General features: G+C 38.8%; 1 protein-coding gene across 2 annotated transcripts; it reads left to right on the top strand.

Annotated features, from left to right (window-relative positions):
• The first annotated feature begins 218 nt into the window (after positions 1 to 218).
• LOC139755066 (DET1- and DDB1-associated protein 1) lies at positions 219 to 23,057 on the top strand. 2 transcript variants are annotated; one of them, XM_071673125.1, is made up of 4 exons: positions 219 to 370; positions 9,885 to 10,023; positions 14,862 to 14,920; positions 20,650 to 23,057. In XM_071673125.1, exons 1-4 carry the CDS (start codon positions 335 to 337, stop codon positions 20,752 to 20,754), a joined length of 339 nt encoding a protein of 112 aa, XP_071529226.1. In that variant the 5' UTR covers positions 219 to 334; the 3' UTR covers positions 20,755 to 23,057. The 2 variants fall into 2 exon arrangements, with proteins under 2 accessions (XP_071529226.1, XP_071529227.1); XM_071673126.1 differs by lacking the exon at positions 219 to 370 and adding an exon at positions 475 to 606.
• Positions 23,058 to 26,943: the final 3,886 nt, after the last annotated feature.

The following is a 26,943-nucleotide window of genomic DNA, read 5'->3' as shown; positions in this document are numbered from 1 at the left end:
TGTGCTGAACTTCTCTCTAAATGTGTTATACATCAGTAAATCACTGAACAAATCTTTCAGCGAAATGATGTGTATATTAGCAATCAAGTGGAATTATATCATAGGATTCAAACACCGAGGGTCAATATTCAGCTTTCAGTTTTCAGAGAATCCTTCGAATGTCATTTTTCGACTTCGTTCGATAATACCTGAGGCTAATTCATATTTTCAACGTTCATGTCATCTCGAATATTATACTACTCAATAACTTGAATAAGAATTCTGGAATGACTTGTCACAGAACACCACGTGGTACACCAGATTCAAAAGTACATGGTCTTTACACCTGCCCCGGATGCGAACAAATACATCCAAGACGAACAACAACATGGTAAGTGTATTCAGGTATCCTGATATTACTTAATAATCTTTCCTGCATTTTATGAGGAAATGGGACATCTGCAGTGTTTCACGTATGGTTAGAAAACCCTTTGGCAGTCTAAATGAAAGTGCTAATGTGCCAAACTCAAGAGGAGAGAAGCAGACAGCGTGGTAGTAGTGTGGCCACTCCCTGACCAGATTAGTTACCTTCGGGCTACATGTTATTTTTCTATTTATTATGCTATGGTAGGCTAGGCTGACTCCTTTTTTGACGTTTATCCCTTTGCAGGTAAAGAATTAGTCGTTAGTAAACTGTAATGAAAGTCAAAATGTACGAATAATTAATGCGTAATAGTTTTAAGTTACCACTCGGTGGCTTTGTTCTCATGTTTCAGGGAGGTAATGAATATTTGATTTCGTGTATTAACTGAATATTGGAAGTTATGATTTATGTTATATCTTATTCCCAGCTGTTCATGGTGGAAGGTATCCTAGTATAACTTTTGAATGGAACAGTTTGTTTAGATTTGCATGTGTTTTTGGCAGTGGACCTACGAATGGGTAGAGGGTTGCATGGCCAATAAATGCCTTAAAATGAATTTGACTGACATGATTCTATTCACTCAGCTCAGTTCAGGTCCATACAGCTGATTGTGCTTTGCTTCACTGATATTAAATGTACTGGTGATAAAGTACCAGTTTAGGAGCACGACAGAAACAGCTTGTGGTTTTGGGAGAAATGCATATTTATGAATTCATTAGAAGTGATGTAGTGTGGAAGAACGTGGTGTAAAGCATCACATTTTATGCAGCAATTATAGATATGGATATGATATTGGAAGACTTTGATGGTCTTGGAAAATGTTGGTTAGTAAGGGAATATATAATCCGAAGCCCCCTTTCCTAGCGACAAATTTATATTTTTACTGTTAACTGAAAATTGTTAATGTTGTCTTTTGCATTCACTTGCTGTAAAGTTTGAACTCAAAGTTTGTTATGCGTTCATTAAGCATGATTACTTGTTTATTACATTTAGTTGTATATTGACATTGCCGTGTATCTTAACCTTGTACATATATATATATATATATATATATATATGGATGGGGTTGTTAGGGAGGTAAATGCAAGAGTCCTGGAAAGAGGGGCAAGTATGAAGTCTGTTGGGGATGAGAGAGCTTGGGAAGTGAGTCAGTTGTTGTTCGCTGATGATACAGCGCTGGTGGCTGATTCATGTGAGAAACTGCAGAAGCTGGTGACTGAGTTTGGTAAAGTGTGTGGAAGAAGAAAGTTAAGAGTAAATGTGAATAAGAGCAAGGTTATTAGGTACAGTAGGGTTGAGGGTCAAGTCAATTGGGAGGTGAGTTTGAATGGAGAAAAACTGGAGGAAGTGAAGTGTTTTAGATATCTGGGAGTGGATCTGTCAGCGGATGGAACCATGGAAGCGGAAGTGGATCATAGGGTGGGGGAGGGGGCGAAAATTTTGGGAGCCTTGAAAAATGTGTGGAAGTCGAGAACAGTATCTCGGAAAGCAAAAATGGGTATGTTTGAAGGAATAGTGGTTCCAACAATGTTGTATGGTTGCGAGGCGTGGGCTATGGATAGAGTTGTGCGCAGGAGGATGGATGTGCTGGAAATGAGATGTTTGAGGACAATGTGTGGTGTGAGGTGGTTTGATCGAGTAAGTAACGTAAGGGTAAGAGAGATGTGTGGAAATAAAAAGAGCGTGGTTGAGAGAGCAGAAGAGGGTGTTTTGAAATGGTTTGGTCACATGGAGAGAATGAGTGAGGAAAGATTGACCAAGAGGATATATGTGTCGGAGGTGGAGGGAACGAGGAGAAGAGGGAGACCAAATTGGAGGTGGAAAGATGGAGTGAAAAAGATTTTGTGTGATCGGGGCCTGAACATGCAGGAGGGTGTAAGGAGGGCAAGGAATAGAGTGAATTGGAGCGATGTGGTATACAGGGGTTGACGTGCTGTCAGTGGAGTGAATCAAGGCATGTGAAGCGTCTGGGGTAAACCATGGAAAGCTGTGTAGGTATGTATATTTGCGTGTGTGGACGTGTGTATGTACATGTGTATGGGGGGGGGGTTGGGCCATTTCTTTCGTCTGTTTCCTTGCGCTACCTCGCAAACGCGGGAGACAGCGACAAAGTATAAAAAAAAAAAAAAAAAAAATATATATATATATATATATATATATATATATATATCCTGTTTTTACTCCTGTGTATGTATATACACACACACCAGCTTAAGCAAACCCATTTATCAATAAGCCCTGAGTGGTTGGATGTGGGCTGACTGCCACGCTGGGGATTTGAACCCATGTTGGTCTGACCATGGGCTGGCCCATGCTAACTTATGGTCAGTAACCCTGCCCACTGCACTATTGGGGTCCCATGTTTACGTAGCATAACTGCATGCTACCAATATGGTAGAAGGAAGATGACAACGATTTTGTTACATTTCAAGTATGATTCTGGATATTAGGTTAAATCTTTTCTAATAAATAAATAAAGCGAGGTTTTCAAAGGGTACACTGTTTTATGGTAGTTTTTCACTTGTACCTCACATTTTTCCTGATCATGATAACCTTTATATCACTTTTCATAGGTAAAAAGGCTATGGAACAAATTATGTTCTGTTGGTTTAAATAACTGCTGATTATAGAGTTAATTGATGTACTCTTCATCCAAATCCATGTTATTTTTGTGGTGCTTCTAAAGATGCAGTTTATGGGTACCACAGAAATAACTTTTGGTTTTGGAAGAAATGTATTTCACCTACCAATATTCAACTGCCTCTGAAAAAGTATGAATTATTTCAATGGTATATAGTGTGTTGATTTTGGTAAAGTACTAGTTTAGCACTGCCATGAATGTAGCAATGTGTAGAATATAATAGGCTCTGCATTGCTATTAGCTTTGAATATTGGATGATTTTGCTCTGTGTGAGATAAAATTGTCTTTCAGAATATGATAGCAGTTGTGGAGCATTATGTTGTATAGAATGAATACTCTTCATTATATGGCTGATAGAAATGCAGATTCCTGGATAATGTTGATTATCCAACAAAAAATCAGGGTAACAAACTGATCTTTTGTATTATTTTCACAAAATAGAACAAAGTTGTATTTTCCATGTCATGTATAACATTAGAATTCCTGAATCTGCTAAGCTACTCGTAAACTAACAGCACAGTGTAGTGGTGATATAATACTTTTTTTTCACTTTTTTCTCAAATTTGTATGATTATATTATTAACAAATGAAAATTATGATATGCAGGTTGTCTTTTTTTTGTGAAACTCTTCCATGTAGTTGAAGATATTATCTGATATTGCAGTATTGCTCATGGATGTGCAAACAGTATTAAGAGTTTAAACAATTTTTTTTTCTTTCAAATGTGAATGGGAGGAAAATTTTTCAAATCACATTTTTTACAGTATGCTTATTTGCAGATACACCTGCACAAAAATGTTTTTAAAAAATCAAACAAACTTGTGATGGAATGTGTACTAAAGAAGCTCCCTCTTTGTCCATAAAAATATGGATTGTGAAAACACATATTTTTGCATACCATGCTCTCCACTTAGCACAATTTATGCTGTAATTGAATTCATTATTTCTAAGCACTGAAACACTATTTTCTGTACATGTAATACACTGATAGATTGAGTGTATGTCTTTAATTTCAGCTATCATAATAATAGATTTATCATTCGAGATGCAGTCTCTACAACATTTTTATAACTAAACCCATACAGTCACTTTTCCCATGAAAAAACATGCACTGTACTGTCATTTGACCACATTTATATGACATTTCAACCAGTAATCTTCCAGTATCCACTCAAGATGGTTGTGTACGAATTACATCAATTGTCAGTTGCACCTCTAGATCACTTTGGAAAGGATGGATCCTTTCCTTGACTAGAGGAAGGAAAACTAATGGTGAAGGGACCATGCTGTTCAAACTTCACCTCTTTTGGATGTTGACTATCCTACTGAAAGCTATGGCGTAGCCGGCAAGGATCATTTGCCCCCTGCTTCTGCAAGGTAGTGCTAGGAAAACAGACTAAAAAGGCCACATTCATTTACACTCATAGGTTTTTTTTTTTTCAAATTCTTTGAGTATGTCCACGGAATTATAAAGAAATACTAGAATTCTTGGTTTTGTTACACTCAAAGCACATCTTAGGTCGTGCTTCAATTTTAGTCTATTCCAATATTTTGTTTTGATATAGAGACAAGAAAAAGCCACCTCATGGGAATACAGCGTCTGCAAAACACCTTGTCCACTATCCTATACATTTTCAAAGGCGATGTCACACTTACATTGTAGTACCTTTTCATTTCTCCTTTGGCTTTGATTACCATTAGCAGATATCTAAGTATAGAATTGGTAAGGATCCTGAAGTATTTTAGGTCCATAGATTCTTGATCTTTTGAATAAGGTGAGGTGCTGATTAGGTGTTGCAGGAAGCAGCCACACAATCGTGTGTGCTAAGCACTTAGAAATCTCGTGTGCATCCACATTTTACAAGCAAGAATTCAGGCTTTCTCCTCTTTCGAAGGGTGAGCTCAGTGGGCTCCATCACATGTAAATGATTAAAATGGTTAGTTTTTATTATTATGCCCATTAGTGGGTAAGATATCAAATTCTAATATCATGAACAATGTAGATTTAGTTAAGATTAATGATATCCATGTTGATATTGATTTTATACTGATAAGTTTTGATGATTCATCCTTGTTCACAAAAGTTCCTGTTGATGACCACTTACAATACTTGGTTAATGTCTTAGATAGTATTGATTTACCTGTTTTAAATTCTGTTTTTCAGGAACTGATAAAATTGCATTTAAAAGACTGTGTATTTCAATGTAATGGAGAATATTATGGTCAGAAATTTGGTATGGCAAAGGGTAACCCTTATTCTTCAGTATTAGGTAATCTTTACATGGAATTTTTTGAAACAAAATTACTAAGGTATATCTTACCCTCTAAGGCAATTTGGTTTAGGTATGTAGATGATGTTCTTTGTGTTTGGCCTACAAACGGAACTTTACAAACATTTCTCCTTAATAATTTAGTGCCTTCTATCATCTTTACTGAATAGTGGAAAATTATTGCATGTTATTGTTTTTAGATTGCATGATCCTTAGGATAGAAATGTTCAAGTTTAGCATATACAGGAAACCCACCAATCTTTGTTCATATATTCATTATTACTCAGCTGAACAAGACAAATTATCATCATTCCAGTCAGTGTTCCTTAGGACATTATGTATACGTAGTCCACAATTTATTGACAGTGAGTTTGAAAAGATGTATTGTATTAGATCCATGTTAAAGTATCCTAGATCTTTCATTGATAAATCCATTAAGTTGGCCAAGAAATAATTTTATAGAGTTAAACTCAAACCTCCCCTTGATACCAAGAATCTTTTAGTTCTGTCTTTTAGTGATGATTTTACATTACTTCCCAGGTTGCTTAAATCCATATTGAAAATGTAGTCTTCAGCAATAACAGTATTATAAAATCTTGGCAGAATATTCTTTGGGTTGTGTTTACACAGTACCTTGTAAAAATTGTAATATGTTTTATGTTGAGCAGACTGGTAAAGATCTTTATGTTAGACTTAAGCAACATAAATATAGTATGAGAACGGGGTAAGAATCAAATGTTTTGTTTAATCGTGCAAAAATTATAACCATTGTATTGACTGGAATTATGCCAATTTTGTTATTAACTGTAACCTCTTTACCAGGAGAAATATCATTGAATCATCTATTATTGAATACTTAAAGAATTGTAATTTTAATAATAGTGAAGGTCTATACAAATTGGATAGCTTTATTGTAGGCATAATTTGTAAACAGTTCTTTTCTTGTCCACATAATAAAAATGTTATGACGAGCATATCAGACCCGAACACCACCATCTGATAATGCTTGTTTACTAATGGCTTCTTAGCTACACCTCTCCCTTGTATATCAACTAACTGTTTTATGTCTTCTATCTCATTTTTGTATCTACCCTGACGATGTGATCATTACATGAAAGTGCACTTGGGAACTTATGTTTCATTTTCTTGTGTTTCTTGTTTTTTGCATATACTAGATCACGTGAACCACTGTGACCTCTTTGGGGGGTGGATGCTATTTACTGTGTGGCAGGGTAGCCACAGGAATGGATGAAGGCAAGCAAGTATGAATATGTACATGTGTGTATCTCTCTTTATGTATATGTGCATGTATGGGTGTTTATGTATATATATATATATATGTTAGGGAGGTGAATACAAGAGTTTTGGAAAGAGGGGCAAGTATGAAGTCTGTTGGGGATGAGAGAGCTTGGGAAGTGAGTCAGTTGTTGTTCGCTGATGATACAGCGCTGGTGGCTGATTCATGTGAGAAACTGCAGAAGCTGGTGACTGAGTTTGGTAAAGTGTGTGAAAGAAGAAAGTTAAGAGTAAATGTGAATAAGAGCAAGGTTATTAGGTACAGTAGGGTTGAGGGTCAAGTCAATTGGGAGGTGAGTTTGAATGGAGAAAAACTGGAGGAAGTGAAGTGTTTTAGATATCTGGGAGTGGATCTGGCAGCGGATGGAACCATGGAAGTGGAAGTGGATCATAGGGTGGGGGAGGGGGAGGGGGCGAAAATTCTGGGAGCCTTGAAGAATGTGTGGAAGTCGAGAACATTATCTCGGAAAGCAAAAATGAGTATGTTTGAAGGAATAGTGGTTCCAACAATGTTGTATGGTTGCGAGGCATGGGCTATGGATAGAGTTGTGCGCAGGAGGATGGATGTGCTGGAAATGAGATGTTTGAGGACAATGTGTGGTGTGAGGTGGTTTGATCGAGTAAGTAACGTAAGGGTAAGAGAGATGTGTGGAAATAAAAAGAGCGTGGTTGAGAGAGCAGAAGTGGGTGTTTTGAAATGGTTTGGGCACATGGAGAGAATGAGTGAGGAAAGATTGACCAAGAGGATATATGTGTCGGAGGTGGAGGGAACGAGGAGAAGAGGGAGACCAAATTGGAGGTGGAAAGATGGAGTGAAAAAGATTTTGTGTGATCGGGGCCTGAACATGCAGGAGGGTGAAAGGAGGGCAAGGAATAGAGTGAATTGGAGCAATGTGGTATACCGGGGTTGACGTGCTGTCAGTGGATTGAATCGGGGCATGTGAAGCGTCTGGGGTAAACCATGGAAAGCTGTGTAGGTATGTATATTTTGCGTGTGTGGACGTATGTATATACATGTGTATGGGGGTGGGTTGGGCCATTTCTTTCGTCTGTTTCCTTGCGCTACCTCGCAAACGCGGGAGACAGAAAAAAAAAAAAAAAAATGTGTATATGAGTGGATGGGTCATTCTTCCTCTGTTTCCTGGTGCTACTTCGCTGATGTGGGAAACATTATTCCAGTTCACTTTATTCCGTGCACACATCTCCTTTTTGTATGTTCAGGCCCCGATCGCTCGTAATCTTTCACTCCATCCCTCCACCTCCAGTTTGGTCTCCCACTTCTCCTTGTTGCCTCCACCTCTGACACATATATCTTTTTTGTCAATCTTTCTTCATGCATTCTCTCTAAAAGACCAAAGCATTTCAACACCCTCTTCTACTATCTCAACCACACTCTTCTTATTTCCACACATCTTTCTCATCCTTTCATTACTTAATCAAACCACCTCACACCACATATTGTCCTCAAACATTTCATTTCCAAAACATCCATCCTCCTTCGTTCAACCCTATCTATAACCCATGCCTTGCAACCACATAACATTGTTGGAACTAATGTTCCTTCAAACACACCAATTTTTGCTCTCCAAGGTAATGTTCTCCCTTCCACGCTTTCTTCATCCCTCCCACAACCTTTGCCTCCTCCCCAACCCTGTGACTTGCTTCCACTTTCATGGTTCCATTTGCTGCCAAGTCCAATCCCAGGTATCTAAAACACTTTACTTTCTTCAATTTTTCTCCATTCAAACTTACATCTCAATTAACTTGTCCCTCAACCCTACTGAACCTAATAACCTTGCTCTTATTCACATTTACTCTCAACTTTCTCCTTTCACACACTTTTCCAAACTCAGTCACCAACTTCTGTAGTTTCTCACTCGAACCAGTAACCAGAGCTGTATCATTGGTGAACACCAGCTGATTCACTTCCCAGGCCCTCTTGTCCCCAACAGACTGCATACTCGCCTATCTCTCCAAAACTTTTGCATTTACCTCCCTAACCACCCCATCCATAAACAAATTGAACAACCATGGGGACATCACACACCCCTGCCACAGATTAACATTCACTGGGAACCAATCACTCTCCTCTCTTCCTACTTGTACTCATGCCTTACATCCTTGGTAAAAACTTTTAACTGCTTCTAGCAACTTACCTCCCTCACCACATACTCTTAAAACCTTTCACAGAGCATCTCTATCAACTCTATCATATGCCTTCTCCAGAACCATAAATGCTACATCCAAATCCATCTGTTTTTCCAAGTATTTCTCTCACATTCTTCAAAGCAAACACCTGATCTACACATCCTCTACCACTTTCGAAACCTCACTGCCCAAGCCAGGTACCATTTATATTGACCAGTCCCTGGGGGAGGATGGAGAATGGTCGAACTGTGAATCAACTACTGCGACCAGGATTTGAACCCATATGGGCTTAACCCTAGGTAGCCCATGTATGTGCCATGGACAGTAATGGTTACCACTACACCATGGGGGTGCAACCAATGAGATGAAAAGAAGTGGTCAAGTTCAGGCTTTTGTTTTTATGGAAAATTGACCCCTTTTTTTTTTGGAATACTTATGAAATCAAAATGAGAAGTGATAGGGTTAAAGATTAGCTAATGTGCCTTTGTAAGTGCTTCATATTCTTTCACATTATATACTAATTTGCATCATGAAGTGAGTGCAGTATCTCAGTTCACACCATCTCTGTACACAGAATGCATTGTATGAAATCCCAAATTATTCGTCTGTTTCCTTGCGCTACCTCGCAAACGCGGGAGACAGCGACAAAGTATAAAAAAAAAAAAAAAAAAAATCAACTAAATTATCTTTAGCTCAAATTTATTCCCTTACAGCAATTAGAATGCTCAACAAATAAAAACTGAGTGGTGACTATGAAATCTTTACAGTTCAAGATTTATTTTGAATATGAGTGTGCGGAAAACAGTTGCCTGTATTTATTAGGGAAACATTTTCCTTTTATGTAATATTTGGCTCTGTGCTGTACTTTATAAATGCAACTCCTGCTGTTACACTGTATTGTGCATAGAAAATTTTCAGTGATTTTTTCATTTCAAAAGGAAACTGTGATTAGTTTTTTGGCATCTTTAGTGACAAGAATTTGCCAATCATTGAGTTATTTTGATTTTCTTTCATTGTATCTGTAGATTTTGCACAGTGGTATGTACCAAATTTGATGAAATTTAAGGTACAGTAAGGAAATAGATCATTGTTTAAAAAATTCACTCTCATATGTTTACCGTTGCAGGCTGCCTCATTTTTGAAAGGACTCCCTGTTTATAATGAACAGAATTTCAGTAGATTCCAGGGGGACCCTAGTGGTCGCACCTCATACAAGAAGCCACCAGTGTATCTTCCTACGAAAGACAATCCAGGTTCTCAGGAAAGTAAGTCTTAGATTAACTACATTTTTTATTGTAATTGATTTATTTTAGCTTCTTCCTCATTTGTTTAGTGTTGAACATAAACATGACATGTATTGTTGTATGATGTCATTATTATTGGATTGGTGAATGTATCCTTTCTCTCCCTCAAGCTGTGAGTGATTCTCTAAGATCTCCTGGAGATTATAAACCTTTAACCTGTGTTTTGGTGAAACATATATTTCTCACCCATCACTGACCACCTTTTATAAATTGTGACCTTCAGCTTGACCTTGGTTCATTCCCCCTGCTGTTTGGCAGTTTTCACTTAGCGATGATGTACTTGCTGTGTCCCAGTTCTATCTAATTGTCTGTATCTCTGATGCCTGTTCCCAATTGGAACTCCCTTGTGGGTTTAGCCATGGCAAAAGAGTCTCCATAATTAGTGAACCCTATTATTCTCTGGATTCCTTGACATTTTTTTTTAGCTTCTTTATTACTACCAAGGATGAGTGTCCTATGACATGCTTTGGGTGGAGTTTATATGTGTCAGAGGTGGAGGGAACGAGGAGAAGTGGGAGATGAAATTGGAGGTGGAAAGATGGAGTGAAAAAGATTTTGAGTGATCGGGGCCTGAACATGCAGGAGGGTGAAAGGCGGGCAAGGAATAGAGTGAATTGGATCGATGTGGTATACCGGGGTTGACGTGCTGTCAGTGGATTGAATCAGGGCACGTGAAGCGTCTGGGGTAAACCATGGAAAGTTGTGTGGGGCCTGGATGTGGAAAGGGAGCTGTGGTTTCGGGCATTATTGCATGACAGCTAGAGACTCAGTGTGAACGAATGGGGCCTTTGTTGTCTTTTCCTAGCAGTACCTCGCACACATGAGGGGGGAGGGGGATGGTATTCCATGTGTGGCGAGGTGGCGATGGGAATGAATAAAGGCAGACAGTGTAAATTGTGTGCATGGGTATATATGTATGTATCTGTGTGTGTATATATATGTGTACATTGAGATGTATAGGTAGGTATATTTGCGTGTGTGGACGTGTATGTTTATACATGTGTATGGGGGTGGGTTGGCCCATTTATTTCATTTGTTTCCTTGCGCTACCTCGCAAATGCGGGAGACAGCGACAAAGCAAAATAAATAAATGAATATATATATATATATATATATATATATATATATATATATATATATATATATATATATATATAAAGTATAATAAAAAAAAATAAAAAATATATATATATATATATATATATATATAAAGTATAATAAAAAAAAAAATAAAAAATATATATATATATTATTTTTTTTTTTTTATTATACTTTGTCGCTGTCTCCCGCGTTTGCGAGGTAGCGCAAGGAAACAGATGAAAGAAATGGCCCAACCCCCCCCCCCCCCATACACATGTATATACATACGTCCACACACGCAAATATACATACCTACACAGCTTTCCATGGTTTACCCCAGACGCTTCACATGCCTTGCTTCAATCCACTGACAGCACGTCAACCCCGGTATACCACATCGCTCCAATTCACTCTATTCTTTGCCCTCCTTTCACCCTCCTGCATGTTCAGGCCCCGATCACACAAAATCTTTTTCACTCCATCTTTCCACCTCCAATTTGGTCTCCCTCTTCTCCTTGTTCCCTCCACCTCCGACACATATATCCTCTTGGTCAATCTTTCCTCACTCATCCTCTCCATGTGCCCAAACCACTTCAAAACACCCTCTTCTGCTCTCTCAACCACGCTCTTTTTATTTCCACACATCTCTCTTACCCTTACGTTACTCACTCGATCAAACCACCTCACACCACACATTGTCTTCAAACATCTCATTTCCAGCACATCCATCCTCCTGCGCACAACTCTATCCATAGCCCACGCCTCGCAAGCATACAACATTGTTGGAACCACTAGTCCTTCAAACATACCCATTTTTGCTTTCCGAGATAATGTTCTCGACTTCCACACATTCTTCAAGGCCCCCAGGATTTTCGCCCCCTCCCCCACCCTATGATCCACTTCCGCTTCCATGGTTCCATCCGCTGCCAGATCCACTCCCAGATATCTAAAACACTTCACTTCCTCCAGTTTTTCTCCATTCAAACTCACCTCCCAATTGACTTGACCCTCAACCCTACTGTACCTAATAACCTTGCTCTTATTCACATTTACTCTTAACTTTCTTCTTCCACACACTTTTCCAAACTCAGTCACCAGCTTCTGCAGTTTCTCACATGAATCAGCCACCAGCGCTGTATCATCAGCGAACAACAACTGACTCACTTCCCAAGCTCTCTCATCCCCAACAGACTTCATACTTGCCCCTCTTTCCAAAACTCTTGCATTTACCTCCCTAACAACCCCATCCATAAACAAATTAAACAACCATGGAGACATCACACACCCCTGCCGCAAACCTACATTCACTGAGAACCAATCACTTTCCTCTCTTCCTACACGTACACATGCCTTACATCCTCGATAAAAACTTTTCACTGCTTCTAACAACTTTCATCCCACACCATATATTCTTAATACCTTCCACAGAGCATCTCTATCAACTCTATCATATGCCTTCTCCAGATCCATAAATGCTACATACAAATCCATTTGCTTTTCTGAGTATTTCTCACATACATTCTTCAAAGCAAACACCTGATCCACACATCCTCTACCACTTCTGAAACCACACTGCTCTTCCCCAATCTGATGCTCTGTACATGCCTTCACCCTCTCAATCAATACCCTCCCATATAATTTACCAGGAATACTCAACAAACTTATACCTCTGTAATTTGAGCACTCACTCTTATCCCCTTTGCCTTTGTACAATGGCACTATGCACGCATTCCGCCAATCCTCAGGCATATATATATATATATATATATATATATATATATATGGAATTAATTGTATTTGGTAGTAATATGAAATTACTATGCATGACTGATTCTATTAGAGCAAACTAGCACACTTTCCTTGATACTGTGGACCACAAAACTAACAGCAACCAACTCTAGTGAACATTAAAGAAAACTCACACCTCTCTCATTATTTAAGTCCCCACACATGAAGCACTTCAAAACCTAAACAACATTCAGTGTCTCAGAGAATGCAAATATACCCATGAAATTCTACTCAGAAGTTATCCACAAGTTAACTACAGCGTATTCAGGACAAAATTGAAAAATCCCACAAAAAAATTCACCCTGAAAGAACTGCTCACCTACCCTTCACATGCTCTGACATTTAAAATGTAATTAAAGCCCTGTTAAAGTATAAAACTCCCACATAAAACATTTTGGCCCAAATTCAGTCCAAGCACGCACGTATATCCTTAACTACTCTGGCTACACAACAGAATCCCAAACATATGGGAATTTGCCAACACTTACAAACTCCTTCAAAAACTGATCCACAACAGCATCGAGCAAGATTTCCCACACTCACCCACTAAGTATGGAGAAGGATGGTGAAAGTGAATGAGCTTGGAATTTTTTTTTTTTTTCTTTCTTCCTTTAGCACTTGATCACCATTTCCCACATTATCAATCTAGCACCAGGAACAGACAAGAAAGACCACTCTCTCTCTTATCAATTCTGTAGCTGTCTTGTGTAATGCATCAAAATCACTGTTCCCTATCTACAACCAGGCCCCACAGACCTTTCAGTGGTTTAACCAGGCTGCTTCACATGCCCTGGTTCAGTCCATTGACAGCATGTCGACCCCTGTATACCACATCGTTGCAGTTCCCTCTATCCCATGCACACCTTTGACCCATCTGAATGTTCATGCCCCAATCATTCAAAATATTTTCGCTTCATCATTCCATTTCCAGTTTAGTCTCTCCCATCCCCTTGTTCTCTTCACCTTTGACAAATTTTGTTAGGAAATATCCAGAGACATTAGAAGAAAGGCAAAAAATTACTGGAGGGAGAGAAATGGTTGAAGAATGTGTGGAATGGTGTATGTGAGGGAGGCAAATAAGGATAGGGAAAAGTGGAGACTCTTATGCCATGGTCACCACCTTGATGAAGTTCCAGCAGAGAATGGGTGTCAGCAATATAGATAGGTAGATTACATACCTATGAGTTCTTCAGACTCATCAGTATGGTTATGTTAGTTCATGTCATTAACTGAAGGTCAGTACTGAAGTCTACCTATGATTCCAGGTTTTTTAAACGACCAGTATGTACTCATATCATGTGTCTTCTTTATATCCTTGAGTTAAACAAATGTAGTAAGACTTGTCAGAGATGGTTTCACTTCTACTGCAAATGTTGTCATAATAGGGACATGTTTTTCCTGAGGTGCACAAGAAACCTGAAGTTCATGCTTTTTTGTCATCTTTTGCATGGTGGACATTCTCTAAAGCATGCTTTCAAAATCTTTCAGAAAGGATGGAAATGAGATAATCAAACTCACCTTTCTCAGTTTTGAGACAGTACTAATGTTGTGAAAAATCATCTTGCCCTGATTGATTTATAAAGCACTGCTTCCAGTCAGTGTTGTAAAAGAATTCTTGGTCACAACTTATTTTAATGCCTTCCTCAGTGATGAAAGATTTATGTGGGTAAGATCAATCAAAGATTTTCAGGATGCTGAAGGTGGTTTTATTCTACTTGAAAGACGTTTAAGAATAAGAATATATATTCAGAATTGGATTTGGTTGGAGCCTATGGTTACAATGCATTAAACATGATATCTAAAGTGTAGATGTGAGTGAATGAGATAATTTCTTTGGTCATGGTGCTACCTTGCTGATACAGAAAGTGGCAAACTTGTATAAGAAACAATTGCTGTGATTCCTGTGAATCAATTACTTTTATTTTTTTCAGTTGTGACAGAAAAGACAAACATTCTCCTGAGATACCTTCATCAGCAATGGGAGAAAAAGGTAAGTTGGTCTATATTTGTTACATGTAAATGGGTAATGTGGCAGTTGAGAGAATAACTGTTCTTGATGCTACCTTGATAATGCAGGGAATGGGGAATTTGCATAAGGCAGAGGGGAATATATTTATTCATTTTTCATACATATTTTCCATTTCCTGCATTAGTGAGGTAGCTTCAAGAATAAAGGACTGAGCTTTAGATAGAAAATCTTCACTAAGCCTCCTTCTCTGTTCCTTCTTTTGGAAAAGTAAAAGAGGAGGGGAGGATTTCCAGCTCCCTGCTCCCACCCCTTTTATTTGCCCTCTACAACACACATGGAATATGTGGGCAGTATTCTGTCTCCTCTATCCCTGGGATGATTTTATATATATATATATATATATATATATATATATATATATAAATATATATATATATATATATATTTTTTTTTCTTTTTTTTTGTCGCTGTCTCCCGCGTTTGCGAGGTAGCGCAAGGAAACAGACGAAAGAAATGGCCCAACCCACCCCCATACACAATGTATATACATACACGTCCACACACGCAAATATACATACCTATACATCTCAATGTACACATATATATACACACACAGACACATACATATATACCCATGCACACAATTCACACTGTCTGCCTTTATTCATTCCCATCGCCACCTCGCCACACATGGAATACCATCCCCCTCCCCCCTCATGTGTGCGAGGTAGCACTAGGAAAAGACAACAAAGGCCCCATTCGTTCACACTGAGTCTCCAGCTGTCATGCAACAATGCCCGAAACCACAGCTCCCCTTCCACATCCAGGCAACACAAAACCTTCCATGGTTCACCCCAGACGCCCCACATGCCCCGATTCAATCCACTGACAGCTCGTCAACCCCGGTATACCACATCGATCCAATTCACTCTATTCCTTGCCCTCCTTTCACCCTCCTGCATGTTCAGACCCCAATCACACAAAATCTTTTTCAGTCCATCTTTCCACCTCCAGTTTGGTCTCCCACTTCTCCTCGTTCCCTCCACCTCTGACACATATATCCTCTTGGTCAATCTTTCCTCACTCATTCTCTCCATGTGCCCAAACCATTTCAAAACACCCTCTTCTGCTCTCTCAACCACGCTCTTTTTATTTCCACACACTCTCTTACCCTTACATTACTTACTCGATCAAACCACCTCACACCACACATTGTCCTCAAACATCTCATTTCCAGCACATCCACCCTCCTGCGCACAACTTTGTCCATAGCCCACGCCTCGCAACCATACAACATTGTTGGAACCACTATTCCTTCAAACATACCCATTTTTGCTTTCCGAGATAATGTTCTCGACTTCCACACATTCTTCAAGGCTTCCAGGATTTTTGCCCCCTCCCCCACCCTATATATATATATATATATATATTTAAATATTTATTATACTTGCTTGCTGTTTCCCGTGTCAACAAGGTAGCACCAGAAAACAGACGAAGAATGGCCCATCCACTCAAATACACATATATATATACAGAAATGCCCATATACATATATTCATATCAACATATACATACATACTCTGAAATATTCATATATACACATGTACATATTCATACTTGCTTGCCTTCATATGTTGCTACCCCATCTGACAGGCGACAGCATTGCTACCCCTTACTTCAGTGAGGTAGCGCCAGGGAAACAGACAAAAAAAAAAAAAAGGCCACATTTGTCCACACTCAGTCTCTAGCTGTAATGTGTAATGCACCGAAACCACAGCACCCTCTCCACATCCAGGCCCCATAGACCTTTCCATGGTTTAGCCCAGACATTTCACATGCCCTGGTTCAGTCTATTTACAGCACATTGACCCCAGTATACCACATCGTTCCAATTCACTATGTTCCTTGCATGCCTCTCACCCTCCTGTATGTTCTGGCCCAGATTGCTCAGAATCTTTTTCACTCCATCCTTCCACCTCCAGTTTGGTCTTCCACTTCTCTTTGTTCCCTCCTCCTCTGACACATATATCCTCTTTGCCAATCTTTCCTCACTCATTCTCTCCATATGCCCAAACACCTTCTGCTCTCTCAACCACACTTTTTATTTCCACACAGCTCTCTTACCCTTTCATTACTTACTCGATCAAACCACATATTGTCATCAAACATTTCATTTCCAACACATCCACCCTCTCTACAACCCTAACTATAGACCATGCCTCACATCCATATAATATAGAATTAGTTTGGTATATATGGTATATATGATATATATGGTATATATGGTATATATGGTAGGTAAAAAAATCCACTGTATTTTTTATTTTCAATTGTTGCATTTAGGTGAGTGGATGCCTAACAAGTATTTTAGGTGTGAAATCATTCTGAATGAGCATTGAGTTGGTTAACAAGCAACTGTTTTAAGCGACTGCCTATCTAGGTTGTGGTGCAAAACTACATAGCATGAGTAAACCAGCAAGGCAGGCTAGTGCATTCATGGACTTGTTTTATATGTTGGTGCACTTTGGTGAGGTTAGTAGCAGACCCAGCCATCCTGCCCAGGAAATGATCAGGGAGAATATGGTCGATTGTGCTCTTACAGAATTGTTTTTAATGCACAGAACTGAAGAGAGTGGCAGGCTCACCCAGCATGGCAACTAAGGGACTTTGGTGACAATTTTGCATCCTTTTGTGTCTCACATGGTATATGCATTGTTCCTAACATGTATTGCTTAGTTACTTTAATGATCAACTCTATCAATTAAGTTCCAAAATGGGCAGATTATATATCCAGGAACACTTATGTTATAGATCCAACCCATGGACCACGGGATAATTGATACCCTCTGATTATGTTACAGTATCCGAAAATGAGTGTCATAGCTGATGATCATAAGAGATCTTTTGTGTTCATTGATATAAAAAATGCCACCGATAACAATGTAGCATCCTGTGATAAAGTTGCTCATTATAATAGGAATGGCATAAGTCGACATATTTGACATGATTGAGTGCAAAATTTTCATAGCACCAAGGAATCTGCCAGATCTCCAGAAAAATATTTTTCAGCTGGGAAAAGATGATGATTTTGAAGATTTAGAAGTAGAGGATACTAATGTTTGTTGGTTTCATGTGAGAAACCTCATTCAAAGGAGTTGATGCAGTTGCAGGATCATTAGAGTATTATCTGATGATGTTGCTAATGAAGGGAAACCCACCTTTTATGGACTGAGTTTTATCATCTTGTTTAAGGCATAGAAACCCATTTGTAGGGCCCTTAACCTCTGGGACTGGCATGTCAATTTTTTACATGAAGTGACTGATTGCTAGTGTGGTATATAAATAGATACAGAAGCAGCTTTTATATTCCTCTATCTCAAGATGCTCTTCTCTTTTACTATCTTGAGCTACCTTAAGTTCACCTCATTTAGGGAGAGTTCATTACTCCTGAATGATTCATCAAATGGAGAGATAGCATTAGGAAGTAGTTGGTAGGCAGCCACTGACCAGGGAGGTATATTATTGGAACTACCTGCCTGGTATCTGGAGGGTTAGTGATGGGTGCTTAGTGAGCCAGTACTTAAAAAGTTGTCAAGATGCATTCCTCTGACCCAGGTAGCTGTCTTTTCTTTCAGCCTGTCGTGGGTAAGTGTGGTGATGTGGAAGGAGAGATAAGGGAGAGAGCAGTACAGGGTAGAAGAGTCATTGGGTCCCTTAATATAATAATGAAGGGTAGAGGTGTAAGTATGGAAGTGAAGAGGGGATTAAGGGATAGCTTAGTCCTCCCATCCCTGACCTATGCAGTTGAAACATGGACATGGAATGAGGCACAGAGGTCAAGAATCCAGGCTGTTGAAATGAGCTGTTTGAGAAGAGCATGTTGTGTGACTAGATGGAATGAAGAAAGAAATGAAAGGTTGTATGAGAGATGTGGTATGGCAAGGAATGCAAAGGGAATGAATTGTGGAGTGATAGAATGGGTGAAACGCAATACTTTGAGGTAGTTTGGGCATGTGGAAAGAATGCAAGACTGGGAGTTTATAAGGAGAGTTTACGATAGTACAATTAAAGAGGTTGATGTGAGTGGAAGACCACCTGTGACTTGGGCAAATAGGGTGGAGGAATACTGGAGGTAGAGAAACAGAGGAAGAGTGCATGGAATGCTGTATGCGAGGGAGGCATGTAAGGACAGGGATAAGTGGAGACTTGTCTTGGCCACCTCTTGATGGTAGTTCCTAGAGCGAATGGGTATCACAGATATACCTACTGTTCCTGTCTAATGTTTCTTCCTATCTGTTCATGTATAGATTGATAGATAGATAGGTAGAAACATTAGACAGGAGCAGTAGGTAGTAGTGGATAGGGACATTTAAGTGTGAGCATTAGGTAAAAGTAGTAGGTTGGAACGTTAGGTAGTAGTCATTAGGGTCATAAGGTAAGAGCCTTTGGAAACACTGGGCTAGAGTTGCCCTTTGCCAGTGGCCTGTTTGGGGTGAGGCACAAAAGGCTAAGAAGCAGCACAAGCATTCACCATATATGGAGATTTTTGCCATGGCCACCTTCCTTGAGGAGTTACCAGATGGAATGGATAACAGGTATAGATGGTTAGATGACCTCTGTCCCCTTCCACAAAAAAATGCCAGGCCACCACAAACTGCTCAGATATTTAACTATGAGTACCTAATCGTAAAACTGTGATACTTATTAGTTTCCATTTGGTATCTTATTTGTTAGGCTTGCTCACTACACACTGTACATACCAGTAAAGAAGGTTTATGTGTCTTACATTACGTTTTTGGGTTAATATTGTTTAGGTTAGTGTTAGTACCTTTAGAAAAGGGTTATGCTTGTTAGTTTAGGTGTTTGGGTTTAAATTCTTTGAGCTAGAGGACATCTCGGTTTATTTACATGGGGTTTTGTTTCAAAAATTTTTGGCTTGGAACACACCTCTGCTTTTAACATCAGGTTATGGGAAAGTGGGTTGTGTTCATTGAGAACTAAATTCACACATTCACTCATTAAGCTCTAAGGCTATTCTGCTTTTAGTAGATGGGAAATGATGGACCCCTTTGGGGTGAGAAGTTATTTATGATTGTACTCCTTTTTTTCCACACCAACACACTGAAAGTGACTTGTTACTTTTGGTGTAACTTCTTGCTGGTGGGGTCCAGCAACACCAAAATGCAGTGTATGAAAACAAAATCATGTTAGTCATTGATGGGTTATGCAAGGAATTATGCAAGGTTAAGCCGTACGGTTGACATAGATTACCAAAAATTGGGAAGTTTTGAAAACTTGCACCTGGGACCCGAGGATGCTGGGTTTGAAAGAGTCATCTGTAGCTAGAGAGCCTCATCCTTGTCTTATGAATGTGCAGGTGTCCAGTAATTTGAAGTACTCTTGTTGTTGTACATTATCATTTTTTATAGTGGGAACATCCTGTACACGAATGTTTTGCATATGTACTGTATAGACAAACTATTTTTTTTTTTTTTTTGAAGAGATGCCCTCTTTGAGGTGTTTAGCTATATACCAGCTGAAGTGTTTGAAAGAGATGCTAAATGAGCAATGGCTCTGAATATGAGTGTTACGCAAGTCAGGTTCATATAGATATAATTACTTATTGTGTGTTATCATGATCTTGAACATTAATTAAGTTTTGGTTTACATATTCCTATTAAAGGAATATGAGGTGTTCCCTTGAGTTGTGTATTGAAGTATGAAATTCCAAAAAAGTTGTATTGTTTCAGTGCCCCAAAAAGAAGCGTGAAACAGGATCCGGTAGTAATGAGGAGGAGGCTCCCCGCAATAAACGACCACGCTTAGAACCTGGCCCCTCTTCTGACTCTCCCTAGCCCAACAGCTACTTCTTTTAGAAGTCATCCACATGCCATTGAATAGATGGGGATAAGATAGGTTCTGCATTTTTACTGAACCCCCTTGAAGACTCCAGTAGATGGTAAAAGTCATAATCATTCCTGTGGTGGAAGTATGATGATCAACATAAACCTGCTGTTGAGTATTTTTATTTTCTGGAAAATCTGAATACATTGGATACATTAATCTAAATGGTAAAAGTTTGAATTCATGTCTTTGAAAATCTGAGAAATTCGATGAGAAATTTTAGCTGGTTATGAGATTTTGATCCGGAAGTAAGTGGTATTCCTATGTAGAAATAATGTTATAGCATAAGATATATTTTTGAAGAATACCTGTGTCTTCCTTAACTATCAAGTCAACATTTTTTTTTTATTTTTCATTCTCTGCCAGCTTCATATGGTTTTAGTTTTTGTTGTTTCTTTTATAGTGGAAGATGCAAATTTTGGCCAGCAGATTAATCTTGTTAATTAGTGGAGATATTTTCTAGCAGGTGCCAGTAACTTTAATAGATTCCTACTAGAGGTGAACTAATTAAATGTTTTACTTTTTTTTATATGGTCATTAGTTCATCGACTTTTCTACTACATTTTAACACAAATTTAATGGAAGAAGCAACTGATGTTCATTAATTATATTTCATTTGTCATTTTTTGTTGCTCACATTATTTTTTATTCAATGTTATGTTTATCTTTTGTGGTGGTAATTTTTTTTTTTTTACCTTAATCTTGGATGGATAAGTGGGGGATGAGAATTTGGCATTGATCGAGACTGTATAAAAGGCACTGCAGAGCTGGGTACAGGGATGTCAGAAATCCTTTAATCCATGCATTTGTTGCATAATTTATATTTGTTTGACTCTGGTATAAGTTTCATGCAAATGTATAATTTCTTTTGAATATGTGATTTTTTTTTCATATTATTTAATGCTGAATATATTTGTTGATGCAGGCTTTTATACAGTTTCAATCAGGAACTATATTTTTGCTACTCATAGTAATGTTTGATGAGAATATATTCTCATACCCTTTAGCAGCTGCAAAGTATGAAATGTGTTGACAAATGTAACCTTATTAGTAGTTGTTGTTTCAAAGGCAAAAATGTTTCAGAAGTCCTGCATAGCAGTTGTAAGGAGCAATCTAGATATAAGGTGTAATAAAAGAATAAATGTAATGCTTTCTCGAACCATAGTATATACATAAATTATAGATCTGTGGAAATCATGCATGCCATCTATAGTGTTAAGTCCAATATATTGTTATTTTTTTGAGTGACCTGTAGGAAGAGTGGAAAGAATTTTTGTACCCATTGATAGATTTTCAGCCTCCACATGTTTTCTCTCTTGACTTTCTACAACTTTTTTCATAAATCACATCTGCCCAGAAATCTAAATAATCTGAGCTTGAGTTGTCTTGATAATATTAGTATGTTAAACTAGCACTAGAAAGTGAGATAAGATTTTCTAGTCATGTCAGAATGTAGAGGTTAGCCATTATCCTCGTGGCTTCCCATCCACTAGGACAAGGAATTGCATGACCTTGAAGAGGTGAAATGGTTTAACCCAATTTTGTGTCTGCTGTGGTATAAAATGGCAGGCCTGTAACCCACTGGAAGCAAAACACAAGGAAGCAAAAAGAAACCCAAGGAGCTCCAACAGGCATATATAGCCAGAGGTGGATTTATTTTCATGCTCAAGAAAACCGCAGAGAGCCTCTTAATGGACGGATGGAAGAAGTCTGTCCAGGGACTCTTGACAGACGGACCTCAGGGCCCACCTGGCATTGGGTGAGAAAAGTTTGTGAACTGCTAGGGAAAACACTTGCATGGTTGAAAATTATGACAGGTTTCCTCTATCAGGTTTATGAAGAAATGAAATTTTTTATACAGGCAACTTGGTAAAGTATGTATTTTTTGCATATTTTTTTGTTTGTATGTTGTTATCAGTAAAATCATTACATTATACATATAATCATTATTCATTGTAATCATCAGTTTGGTTACTTGCAGTTGTGATTTGATAAGAATTTATACTGTAATAAGAAATTGTTTCCATGGAGTGATGTTCAAATTTTATGTTCTGTTTTGATATTAATATAAAGAGAAAAATGATGCACATGAAAATGTTCTTTTATTTAGATATTGTAAAGATAATATGAAAATGTGTGAACAAGCTACATGGGATGATTTTTCAAAACTTCACGTTTCATCTTATACATTCAAAAACTCATAGGTGTATATATTGAGTGACAGGGCAGAAAGATGATAAAAAAATGAAATTCATTGGTATGTTTTATTCATCCCATCAAGTAACCAAAATATTTGTGGGGTATTGCTTTTTTATCTGCTTTCAGTATTGGAGTGATTGGGACAACAACATAGCAAGGAAGTTTAAAAGAAACTGTCTGTCTAATTTTCTGCCCTCGCAAATATAATTGGGTGAACATTTTTTATACACTTTTCTGAGTTACACTGTATTGTTTTCTAGTGCTAACAGAGTACACAGATTTAGAAATGATTCACTTCATGATTCCACTTGCTGCCATGTCCATTCTAACAGACTTCCAAGTATCAGAATTCAGCTTTCAATGAACCCTTTAGATCTCGCCTGACTAAGTTAGGGATTGAACAGACACTTACGTGAAACTCGGTTACATTACAAATTTATTCTGGAAAGTAAAGGAGTTCATAGGAACATAAGGTGGGAGCAGTAGGTAGTAGATGGTAGGCAGTCAATTACCAGGGGGGTATATTACCAGTACTATTATTTTTTTTATACCCACCTGGGTATCGTAAGAGTTAGTGATTGCTGCATAGTGAGTTAGCACTTGGTTGTCAAGTTGCACTCCTCTGATTCAGCTAGCTGTCTTTTCTTTCTGCCTCACCCAGACATGGACTTCTTTGGACTACTGTCATTCTGTCCACAAACATACAATCTCTCTTTGTCATACGTAACACTAAACAACACAAAGTATTCTATTTCCATGTTTTGGGTCCACAAGATCTTGATCTGAATGAGGCAGGGCACTGATGGATTGATGCAAGAAGCAGCAAGAAGATTGTGCATTCTAACTGCCTATTGTGCCCAGCTATCTCATGTATACTCATTTTCTTGCTTACAGGCCAGAATTTGGACTTTCACCTCCTTAGAAAGGTAGGAGCCAACCATCATGAAAGACAGGTGGAAGAAGTACAGTGCCCAGAAGCAAAATTCCCAAAACAAAGTGGCAGCAGGGAAGAGTAAAGAATGAACACCCTTCCCTTAAGATAACCTGAGGCATACTGAAGGAGGCTGCTGGTGTTCACAATGTTAGGAACAGTACACTCAGCTATTTGATATGCTTGTACCCACAATAAACATTAGCCTTGTATTGCTATTACAATATTTATGGGGTCAGATAATGTTTTCTGCAGACACTGTGGATTAGTCTTTATATTTTAAGATGGTGTGGAACTACAAATTGGCATGATATGAGAAGAAAAATTGAGGAAATAAAGGGCAAAACCTAATTTCCAAGACGAATTTAATGGGCTCAGATAATTCAATGAAACTCCAGATGAAGTTTAGAGGATGCCGCAAAGATGTGCAGCACTAATGGCAAAGGTTGTGAAAAAAAAAGTACAGCATGGAGGAGTGCAGATCTAAGGAGCTTTTGCTGAAAGTTTGGAAGAAGTTAGATCCTCCTTAGCCCTTTTGCTAATAAATATTTTATATTTTATCATTTATTTTGCTTTGTCGCTGTCTCCCACGTTAGCGAGGTAGCGCAAGGAAACAGACGAAAGAATGGCCCAACCCACCCACATACACATGTATATACATACACGTCCACACACGCAAATATACATACCTATACATCTCAATGTACACTTATATATACACACACAGTCATATACATATACATATAAACCTCGCACACATGCGGAGGGTGGGGGTTGTCATTTCATGTGTGGCGGGGTGGCGACGGAATGAATAAGGGCAGACAGTACGAATTATGTACATGTGTATATATGTATATGTCTGTGTGTGTATATGTATGTATACGTTGAGATGTATAGGTATGTATATTTGCGTGTGTGGACGTGTATGTATATACATGTGTATGTGGGTGGGTTGGACCATTCTTTCGTGTTTCCTTGCGCTACCTCGCTAACGCGGGAGACAGCGACAAAGTATAATAAATGAATATATATATATATATATATATATATATATATATATATATATATATATATATATATATAGTAATGACACTGCAGTCCTCCCACAACCAGCGTCCCCCACTCCACTCTTGGTGTTGATGTGAAACGACGTGTTAATGCAATAATAGACGGAGTCATAGTGATAAATGTGAAGCAATCTATTTCAATATGATAACCTTCAGCGTGTTTAAACAACGTACCGACCAGCATATTTGAAGAAATATGTCCAGGAATAACCCCACAGGATCGTGTTTAACGATGATTAGTGTCATGTAAAGAAGTTTACTAGATCCCCGCTTTTCTGGAACACATATAATACGTTTAATGCGAAGCACCCATGCATTTTCTTTATAAAGACATTATTTTCCACTTTGTAAATTTAGGAGTGCTTTGGTTCATGGTTTAGAAATAGCAGTAAAATACCTATTTTTTCTTTAAATTTGTTCCAGGAAAATACACGACAGAAGGATCGCAGAATGACTGGATCTAATGTGTCGTCCCTCAGACCTCCTGGATCCAAGTAACGTCTGCACCGCAAGATGAGACAACAACAAAAAGTCCTAACCAGGAAAACATTTTAATAAGAAGCGCAACACTTTCAGAAGTGAAGCAAAGCAGAGCAGAGTGAGGACGGTCATTGAATTACATCACCAAGTAGCACAATGCTAGTGGTTTCGTGGTGATTTAAGAGATCGTGAAAAGAAAAGAAGTCGTTCATGAAAGAATACACGAAAGACTGTTCTGTGAAAGTATCAGAACAACTGTCCACTGGTTTTAAGAGTAAGGAAGAAAGTGTCCATATCAAAAGACATGACGTCGTCTGCAAAGACGGTGAAAGAGAACTTGTACAACTGGTCTTAGACGCCACCAATCAGTCCCACGTGACGACGACGAGAGTGATGGCATTGCACAAGTTACCCTTCTCGGCAGATATATGAATTCCGAAGGTCCCGAGGGTTTTTTTTTTTTTTCTAAATTTCTAAATCTCTGGGGTCAAACAAAGGCAGAAGGCGACTAAAGGGTGCAGGAACAGGGGCTGGAACCCCTCCCTTCATGTATTTCAAATTTTGAGAAGGAACAGAAGTGGGAGCCAGGTGGCCTTTCTTCGTCTGCTCCTGGCGCTAGCGCGGAAACAGTGTCGGTGAGAAGAGAGAGGTGAGAGTAAATGAGCTTGGGAAAGAGACTTGTGGGAAGAAATATCAGGAGAAACTGAGCGCAGAACGGCAAAAGGAGAGAGTAAATGAGGCAAGGGGAGTTGGTGAGAAATGGGAGGTATTTAGAGAAGCAGTGCTGGTATGTGTAAGACGTGTAATTAGCATATGAAAGGTGAGAGGTGGGTAGATTGGAAAGGGTACTGAGTAGTGGAATGAAGAAGCTAAGTTGTCAGTGAAAAAGAAAAGAAAGGCGTTCTGGAGGTACATCCAGGGAAGGAGCACATATAATTTGAGGATGTATAAGGGGAAGCGGCAGGATCATGAGGAAGGTGCAGGGGTTGAAAAAGCGGGCAAATGAGATTTTGGGAAAGCAAGTATCAGTAAACTTTAGTAAGAAAGATTTTTGGAGGGAGGTAAATAATAATGTGCGAAAAACAATAGAACATATAGGAACATCGGTGAAGGGAGCAAAAGGGGGGAGTGGTAACGGGCAGTGATGAAGTGAGGAGGAGATGGAGTGAGTACTTTGAAGGACTGATGAATGAATTTGATGGCGGGGTGGCAGATGTAGAGTGTTTGGGTCGAGGTGGTATGGAGAATGATTTGGTGAAGAGAGAAAAGGCGGTGAAAGCCTCACGTAAGGTGAAATGTGGCAAGCGGTAATAAGAGTGTGGTTAAGAGAGCTGGAGAGTGTGCTGAAATGATTTGGACATACTGAGAGAATGAGCGAGTAAAGGTTGGCAGAGAGGATATATATGTCAGAAGGAACAAGGAGAACGGGAAGACCAGATTGGATATGGAAGGATAGAGTGAAA

Source organism: Panulirus ornatus, chromosome 18 (genome assembly GCF_036320965.1).
Source record: "Panulirus ornatus isolate Po-2019 chromosome 18, ASM3632096v1, whole genome shotgun sequence".
NCBI lineage: Eukaryota > Metazoa > Arthropoda > Malacostraca > Decapoda > Palinuridae > Panulirus > Panulirus ornatus.
Note: the sequence above shows the minus strand (reverse complement) of the source record. Positions and strands in the feature narration are given on the sequence as shown.